Genomic DNA, 9773 nt, shown 5'->3' on the forward strand with positions numbered 1-9773 from the left:
AATCATTGAATGCACTAAATTTTGTATAAAAGCATCTGCCAAATGTGTAAATGTAAGTGCACGTTTTAAAATGTTAAATATTTTAAAGGAAAATTGTGCTGACATGATGCTTTTAAGTTATGTCTAAAACTATTTGGGTGAAAAAAATGAATATTTGGATAACTTAATTGTGCTTGATTTATGACTGAGTGCATGTTTTATAATCTGCATGATTAGTGTTGGTTAAAGATCTCGGTTAGATTTGACCTCGACGTGGCATTGAGATGTTACACACAGACGAGTATAAAATGTTCTGAATCAAAAGGCATAAACTCCCATTCCAACAGTTGCCAGAGTGATTCCCACACCGAATGCAAACTGGAGCATCGGAGAGTTAAAGAAGGTTGTAGGAGTTGTGGATGCTGCGTCATTTCCTTTTCCACCTAAACAAACAAAAAGCAAGATTGTAACAAAACATTACCGTATACATGTGCTATTTCTACCCAATTGTTGACTTGTTTTTTGATGCTCACTTGAAGCTTCCTCTGTGATGCTCAGCATTTTCTGAAGATCATCAAAAACCTGTTTGAAATGGCAAATAAAAACATTGCATCCACTTTTAAAGTCGCGCCTTTTCTTTTTCAACCTTATTTTCTTGTAAGAATGTCTAGACTGAATTACTTTTGGATCTATCTATTCTATATCTATAATTCTATCTCCATCTATCTATCCCTCGTTATTTCTATCCCTCGTTCTATCTCCATCTATCTATCCCTAGTTCTATCTCCATCTATCTATCCCTCGTTCTATCTCCATCTATCTATCCCTCGTTATTTCTATCCCTCGTTCTATCTCCATCTATTTATCCCTCATTATTTCTATCCCTCGTTCTATCTCCATCTATCTATCCCTAGTTCTATCTCCATCTATCTATCCCTCGTTCTATCTCCATCTATCTATCCCTCGTTATTTCTATCCCTCGTTCTATCTCCATCTATCTATCCCTCGTTATTTATATCCCTCGTTCTATCTCCATCTATCTATCCCTCGTTATTTCTATCCCTCGTTCTATCTCCATCTATCTATCCCTCGTTCTATCTCCATCTATCTATCCCTCGTTATTTCTATCCCTCGTTCTATCTCCATCTATCTATCCCTCGTTTTATCTCCATCTATCTATCCCTCGTTATTTATATCCCTCGTTCTATCTCCATCTATCTATCCCTCTTTCAATCTATCTAACCCTCGTTCTATCTATCTAACCCTCGTTCAATCTCCATCTATCTATAATCCATCCATCGATTATTGTTCTATATCCATCCATCTATCTATCTATTGGATTATCATTCTATCTCCATCCATATAATATTTTTTAATGTTTTTCAAAGAAGTAAATATATTCTCTCCAAGGCTGCATTAATTTGATCAAAAAATACAATAAAAACTAATATTGTGAAATATTAAAATGTTCTTATTTTTTCTAATTTAATATATTTTAAAATGTAATTTATTCTTGTGACGGCAAAGCTGAATTTTCATCTATAACAAATATCTTGCTTTTGATCAATCTAATGCATCCTTGCTGAATAAAATAATATATATATATATTTTTTTTTTATTTATTTATTAACTGACCCAAAAACTCTCACACACTCTATTTAAATATATATATATATATATATATATATATTTATTTATAAAAGAAGATATCAGTGCTGACCTCGATGTTGAACTCAAAAGCTCTGGTCGCCTCATCCAGCACTTCCCGTCTCTGCTGTTCTGTTAACTCAATGCTGTTCATTCTGCTCCTGTACAGCTGCTTGAATCTGTTGGGGCTCGTCACTCCGGGAAACGAGAAGAATACAATTCCCTTGATGCCGCTCAGTCCCAAGGACTTCTGGGTAATTTTGCCCAGCACTTGGCCTCCGGAGAGGTCGCCGAGATAGCGCGTGTAGGCGTGTGCCACCAGAAGATCCGGACTGTTCTTGCCAATCTAAAGGGAACAGAGAGCGCTGAGTTAGAATGAGATTCACTGGAACGCAAGAGCGTTGAATGCTAAAATTTCACATCCTCATGCATTCCACGTAAAGAGACGATTGACACACTCGCCTCTCTCAGTCTCTGTGTGTATCTGTGTGTGGCGGAAGGCACTGTTATTCTCTTCCTCCAGTGGGGACCGAAGAAGTGCTCCAGGTCCAGCTCCAGAGACTCCAGTCTGGCCAGCTCCTGAGGGAAGTAGATGGGCTGAACGGAAGGATGGTCAGCGTTCCTGTCCAGCTCTTCCTCTAGCGCTTGGTAGATCTCATACAGAGAACACAGCAGAAGCTGGAAACACACGGAGAGTAACTTGAAATGATTACACATGACACAGATGGAGTTAGCTGTTAGTACACTCTCAGAAGAACAGGTTCTAGAACCTTAAAGGGTTCTGTCAGGCGCTTCATATATAGAACCTTTTAGGGGTTCTCATCATGGGATCTATTTATGGATTTACTTTTAATTCATTTTCATTACAAATTAAACAGCGTGTAAACATAATATATTACTAGGAATTTTTTTTAAATAACCTGTTAAACATGAAAGTATTAAAACATTTCTCCTAATATACAGGTGAAACTCGAAAAATTAGAATATGGTGCAAAAGTTCATTTATTTCAGTAATTCAACTTAAAAGGTGAAAATAATATATTATATAGACTCATTACATGCAAAGTGAGATATTTCAAGCCTTTATTAGTTATAATTTTGATGATTATGGCTTACAGCTTATGAAAACCCCAAATTCAAAATTAGGATATTGTGAAAATGTTTTCATAGCTGTAAGCCATAATCATCACCATCTGCAGTTAATTTAGTTTGAATAAAACCGAACAAATGCATGATTAATTATCAGTAATGATTTAAAGGGGAACCTTGTATTACAGATAGAGCACATGGCTCTAATAAACTGCTGTTTTTATTTCCATCCCTCAAGGCCTCATGAGTGTGATTCAGCTTCTCTCCAGGCTCCTGTGTGTCCTGTCCCTGGCCACTTCTGGTGCTGCTCTTCATGGCCGTAACAACACCGTGAGCCATGAGTACTGTGTGCTGGGAGCTGGTCCTGCAGGGCTCCAGATGGGCTACTTTCTGTCCCGGAGCCAGAGAGATAACTTTCTCTCTTGAAACTGAACCATTGTTTTTTGTTTACTGTATTCCTTTCAGATATCCTCGGCACAGAAAGCTCATCAGCATTAATAAAATATACACTGGGAGGCGGAACAAGGAATTCAACTTGCGTCATGATTGGAACTCCCTGTTGAGTGACAGGCCCGACCTCCTGTTTCAACGAATAAGCCGGGAGTTTTACCCCAATGCTGATGACTTCCCACGTTACCTTTCAATGTTTGAGAAAGAGCTGGGGCTGAAGGTTAAATATGGAGCCGATATAGGGAAAATTAAAGCATCAGAATTGAATGGAAACCGAGGCTACACCCTGTCCGATCAGAATGGTGTCAATTATCAGTGCAGGTATAGTAACTACATTCATTTATTTATTTAATAATGTTTTCAAGTGCTCTCTGATATGCCTTCATAACATGTTTTATGTCATTTCATTATGTTTGGTCTCTATAGTGTCCTGTTGGTGTCTACAGGCCTTTGGGTTCCTCAGCAGGTGGATTTTCTTGGCTCTGACCTGGTGGAGGGTTATGAGTCTATTCCCACTGATCCCGAGGAGTTTAAAGAACAAGCTGTGTTAATCCTCGGCAAAGGAAACTCCGCCTTTGAGACGGCCCAAAGCATCTTGGGAAGAGCGAGCCGGATTCACTTGTATAGTCCCAGCCCAGTACGTCTCGCATGGCAGACACACTACGTTGGGGACCTCAGGTATTTAATCTGCTCTGTCCAACTTTTTGCAAAATGCATTAAATTAATGTTTTCAAGTCTGCAACCAACTATTCTTCTATTCTTCTCAACTAATCACAGCACTAAACCTATCCGTGACCCTTTCACTAAAATCAGAGGGCACTGATTGGATGATTACAATCAGTGTTGCCAAGTCCCGTGGAATTGGGCTACATATAAGTTGCTGCTGTGGGTTGATTTATTTATTTATTTTTCTCGTTGGTTAATCCCCCCACCCCACCCCACCCCAGACATACAAAAACAGCGGAGAATTCAGCCCCTAATGAAAAAAAATCATATTGGGCTATTTTTTGCTTGGCCACAAACCTGCCAACCCTGATTACAATGAATGTTACATTCCAAAAAATGTTAATCCAGGAACATGCCGTACTTGGCTCATGTTTAGCCAACAAAAACTTCTCAAATTCACTGTGTTATAATTACCTCTTATGAACTTCTTATAATTCTGACTTTTCCCCCTCATGAATGTGAGTTCATAGGACAATTAGGACTTTATTTCTATTTGCTTCTAAATCAAAATATTCTCTCACCTTGTCACAGCGAGTGAACACATAATGCAAAATCTGAGGCGAAATTAAATGATTTTGTTTTCTGCTCCAGATATACACTTTTCAAAATAATGTTTTTTTTTTAAAAATGTAACATTAACATGACAGTAATTTGAACATAGCCTTTGACAAATAAAATAATAAAGCAACACATAAATGTGCTAAATAAAAAATGTAAACTTATTTCCAATATCGGCTAGCTGCAGTATCTCACACATTCCTACTTCATACATCGCTATACTATTGACTATTACAATAGACCTTTTTTTGCCCACGGAATTTGGCTAATGTTACCGCACCCTAAGTCAAAATTTACACATTTTAAGTTGAAATTAAAGTCAGCATGAAATGGAAGTTGCGATAGGCTTTTCTTCCATATTGTGAAGTATATCGAAGTAAAACGGCTTTTGGAATCAGAAAGAACGTTCAGGCAACAACGTTGTCAAAACAATCCCAGTTCACAAGGATTCGGGAAAACGATTAAAACACTTTATTAAGCTGCCAGGCCAGTAGTTGGCGGTGTCACATGAAACACTGTGCGCCTACTGAACACGTAATGCGCATGACGTCACGTTTTCACAAATTACACGTTTTTATAGTTTACATGGAGACGGTAGCGGTATCGTTTATAAGAACTCGCACTTTGAAACCCATTTTCCAATGTTTGTGTTTTCAGGCCCTCAAAACGCCAACGTTGTGTAAATGAGCGGCCAAAAACGCACGGAATGTTTTCAGTTAAAAATGGTGTCGTGTAAACGGCTCCATCGAGACACGCATCATGAAGAGAAAAGATGTTTTTTTTTTTTTTTAAATTATGACTTGCATGGATAAATCATTTATAATAAACACTGCAACGTTCTGAATTCAAGTATTGTCCATTTTGATTTCATGGTGACCTTAACATTTCTGTTTTTTTAGGGCAGTGAATAATGAGCTATTAGACACGTACCAGTTGAAATCTCTAGATGGTCTAGTAGAGGGAAGACTGGAGGATATCGCCATTGTCCGAAGAGGAAAAGATGGTGGGAAAAGAAGAACAGCAAAGAAAAGAAGTCGAACATCGGCGGTGGGAAAGGAGCCGCTGTATTTAACTCTTACTGAACTGCTTGATGACCAGAATGGCAAGAACATTTCAGAGGTCACCGGTCAAAATCTGCCTGGTTACCACACTGATAACTTCTCCCTCAGACAGCCGTACGACCGCGTGATCCGCTGCCTGGGCTTCCGTTTTAACTTCTCCATTTTTGATGGGTAAGATTTGAACAGTTACGTTTCTGAATGTGAATTATTTTCAGATTGGCAAAGTGTTTTCATTATTTATCCAGATCTGCGCGGCCGCCCCAAAGCAGCGGTGCCCGAGGCCGCTTGCCAGGAGTAACGGCCTGGTATGAAGGCAGAGGGACGCCCAACATGTTTGTCCTGGGTACGGCAGCCCACTCCAGAGATTATCGATCGTCTGCTGGTGGATTTGTTCATGGGTTCCGCTACACCGGTAAGCATTACTTAAAGGATAATTCCGGTATTTAACACCTTGAGTCTATATTGTAGTTTGTTTTGGATGAACAAGAGTGGTGGACAACCTTTTTTTGACAATGGTTCCTCTCTCGAGTTTTTGACTATAAAAGAATTGGCCATGGACCCATTTAACATTGGAGTCAATGGGCATGTCCGAAAATGTCATTAAAACAGCCAATAATGTTCGTTTACAAAACTGTTAAACTCACCGAGTGGTTAGTGGTGTTCATTGATGATTATAAACAATATATCGTCGCAATATAAGATTCCAATCCGTTTATTTTGCTATAGTGGAACTATTTTTTCAGACACTTCACAACCGTGTAACTTCCGCTCAATATTTGAATCTGATATTATATATGATGTCTATGGTTAGCACACTCCCGACCACTTGATGGCGATAACCGATGTTTATGTCTCGCGGGACACTCACGGTCACAGTCGAGTTCAACTTCATATTGCACTGGTCAGTGGTCACGTCTTTCAATATTTTCAAGGTTTTGATTGTTTATTTCGCTTACTGTCCCGGAGCACAGTTGCTCTGCTCGCTAGTCTTATGAGAAACGGAAGCGAGCAAAAAGACTAACGTTACATCAACCAAATGTAAACAGCCCCCTTTCCGTTTCCGGTAGCGCATTTATATTAACGAGCACTCAGTCCTTCAACAGAATTCAATGGGATTTTACAAAATGACGAATAAAACACGACAGAAACTGTATTTTGCAACACTTTTTGTTTCTGGAACATCAACTAACATCACTAATCACTCGGTGAGTTGCACAGTTTTGAAAACTAATGTTAAAGGTTGTTTTAATGACATTTTCGGACATGCCCATTGACTCCAATGTTAAATGGGACCATGGCCAATTCTTTTATAGTCAAAAACTCGAGAGAGGAACCATTGTCAAAAAAATGTTGTCCACCACTCTTGTTCATCCAAAACAAACTACAATATAGACTCAAGGTGTTAAATACCGGAATTATCCTTTAACCATAACATTTCACGTCATAAGAATGTAGGAGGTCATATTAAAGTTTCTGTTTTGCTACTACAGTGCGTGCTGTTCATAAAATCCTGGAGCAACGTTACCATAACATTGCTTGGCCTGCTACAACATTACCCATCAGTCAGCTGCAGTCTTGGATCCTTAAGAGGGTGAACGAAGCCTCTGGACCGTACCAAATGTTTGCGGTTCTTGGGGACATTATTTTACTGCGAGGGTAAGAGATGTTTCAAGAGACAATATGTCGTATCTGGGTGTCAATCATTCAGCTGATGAAATACTCAATTAACCCTACTGTTCAAAATTTTGGAATTGGATTTTAGATTTTAACTTTTGCTCAACTGCAGTTATTTGGTTAAAAATACAGCAAAATCAGTAATATTGTGTAATATTATTAAAATTTAATATAGCTGTTTTTTATTGTAATATATTTTAAAATGTAATTTATTCCTGTGATGTCAAAGCTGAATTTTCAGCATCATTACTCTAGTCTTCACAGTGTCACATGATCCTTCAGAAATCATTTAATGATCAAGCATTTACTATTATTATCAATGTTGAAAAACAGTTGTGCTGCTTCATATCATTTTTTTTGGAAACCATGATACATTTTCTTTTAGGAATATTTAATAAATAGAAAGTTCAAAAGAACATGCATTTATTTGAAATAGTAAATTTATGATGTTACAAAATATTTCTGTCACTTTTGATCAATTTAATGCATCTTCCTGAATCAAAGTATTATTTTCCAAACCCAAACTTTGAACAGTAGTTTAAGTCTTTCTAAACGCCCAGTGGACACAAAACTCAAGGAATATCAAAACTATCCTCGATGACGCATTGAAGGGGCTGTAATTATATATCAAATGAAATATGGCTACTCTGAATCCTCCTTCCACAGGTCGTACTGTGAATATCTGGAGGAGTTTCCCCTGCAGGCTCTGCCCCAGCTGTCTGCTCTATCTGGTCGGCCTCTCTCAGATCATGGTCTTCTGGTCTTGGTCATGCAGTATGGACTGAACCGCACTGATACGCTCGGGCCCGGTCGGGCTGAGTCAGAATGGACCAAAGCCTGGAGGTCCAACTTCCTCCATCCCGTCCTGTATTACTACAACACACTACCTACAGGTGAAGAGCTTCTCGAGCATGTTTTGTTGATCGAATTGTATGAAATTGTGGTGTTTTTGAGAAAATATTTTGGACTTTCTCTTGATGTCCCACAGCCATGTACTGGAATATTCAAATAAATGTGCTTTCTGTTTCTATAGAGAAAGATATGAGACAGCGTCCAGTTGGCTGGCCTCTACCGCGACCCGGGGCCATCCATCACATGGTCGAGGACTTCCTGACTGAATGGGATCAGCCCATATCACACAGCCAACCTCTCAGACGCTTCCTCGAGCACTGCCTCCAAACTGACCTCAGGGCCTTTTATGCTGGTCAGTACGTACTGTACACAAATGCCAGACATTTGAGTGCCAATAAAATTCACTGAATTTACACATTCTGGATATTTTACAATACAAAAGTTTGTATTTGGTTTTTCAAAGAATGTTATATTGCAAGTAAAAAATAAGGTTAAGAGAATGCTGTACTAACATTACCATAACCTTAAATGATGTTCTAATCACAACAAGAAAACTGGACATTTTAACGTTTTAGGAACATTGCAACTCACTGTTTAAAAGTTTGGGGTCAGTAAAGTTTTTTTTTTTTTTTTTTTTTTAAAGAAATTAATGTTTTTATTCAGCATGTGACTGAAGTCTGCAATAATGGCTGCTGAAAATTCAGCTTTAAATCACAAGAATAAATTCAATATATTCAAATCAAAAACAGTTATTTTAAATTGTAATAATATTTCACAATATTACAGTTTTTACTGTATTTTTTATCAAATAAATTTAGCCTTGCTGAGCATAAGAGACTTTCAGAACATAAAAAAAAAATTTACCAACCCAAAATTTTTTAATAGAAGTGTAAATGCCAGAAAAAAAAAATGTGCAACTGTTCTTGCAAGACTTAATCATTTATTATGTGCTTCTATGTGTCCTTTTCCCTCAGAATCCTGTTTCCTTCTGTCCCTCACCAGTCGTACCCCACCCCTCTTTTGCCGCCAAGGTTACTTAAGAAAGCAGGGCATTGTGGGAAACAGCCACCTATGGAAACATGCCCGTGAGGCGGGACTCATGGCAGATCATCAGGGAGATATTCCTGAATCAGTTCCTGAAAACCTGAAACATGCTGCCGCTGCAGTCGTTTCTACAATGAACTTTGACCTTTGAGGGGCGTTAATGGTACCAAAGACTGAATCTGTTCTGCTTTTAAAATCATCTGTTCATCTACCTCCCACTTCTCATGGAATCTACTTACATTTTTATAGAAAACATCCCACATCCAGCGCGCTCAGACTATGATCAAACATACGGTTAAATGACAATGAAATAATGAGTATTACCTTGCCGTAGTTTTTATAAGCCAAAGTTTAGCTTTTATTTACTGTTTTATGGTGTTGGGTTTGGTGTTGCAGTACAATGTATAACTTATATTTTTATACTATTGTTAGAGTTATATAAAGTATTTTCATGTGTTGACATGCATGTACTTATATATTTATAACTACAATAAAGACATCCCATCTCTAAATAATTTATTCCAGAAAGGTATGTGTTTGTGCTTACCTTAGTATTACAACTAAATTATATAACGTATAATAAAAAATAAACATTGCATTGTATCATGAAAAAATAAAACAAGTTTAGAAAAGCATTATTGTAGTCATTTTGTTATTGAAAAGACAAAAGAGTATTAGGAAAGAAGTTTTCAA

At 37.9% G+C, this 9773-nt stretch overlaps 2 protein-coding genes across 2 annotated transcripts; one reads left to right on the forward strand and one right to left on the reverse strand.

The window, feature by feature from the left end:
* Positions 1 to 153: 153 nt before the first annotated feature.
* hmox1a (heme oxygenase 1a) lies at positions 154 to 2343 on the reverse strand (the record flags this gene model as incomplete). The annotated part of the gene is made up of 4 exons (XM_079634630.1): positions 154 to 422; positions 513 to 561; positions 1700 to 1972; positions 2089 to 2343. The coding sequence occupies 4 exons, from the start codon at positions 2341 to 2343 to the stop codon at positions 298 to 300; spliced, it is 702 nt and encodes a 233-aa protein (XP_079490756.1). The 3' UTR covers positions 154 to 297.
* Positions 2344 to 2958: 615 nt separating this feature from the next.
* Positions 2959 to 9708, forward strand: foxred2 (FAD-dependent oxidoreductase domain containing 2; the record flags this gene model as incomplete). Its single annotated transcript, XM_079613747.1, is given in 9 exon segments — positions 2959 to 3135; positions 3137 to 3486; positions 3592 to 3843; positions 5349 to 5681; positions 5756 to 5922; positions 7001 to 7166; positions 7851 to 8077; positions 8218 to 8388; positions 9011 to 9708. Coding segments are annotated over 9 exon segments (2064 nt in total). The 3' UTR covers positions 9232 to 9708.
* Between the last annotated feature and the right edge of the window lie 65 nt (positions 9709 to 9773).

The sequence above is a fragment of the Phoxinus phoxinus genome, assembly GCF_949152265.1.
Source record: "Phoxinus phoxinus genome assembly, chromosome: 1".
Classification (NCBI taxonomy): domain Eukaryota; kingdom Metazoa; phylum Chordata; class Actinopteri; order Cypriniformes; family Leuciscidae; genus Phoxinus; species Phoxinus phoxinus.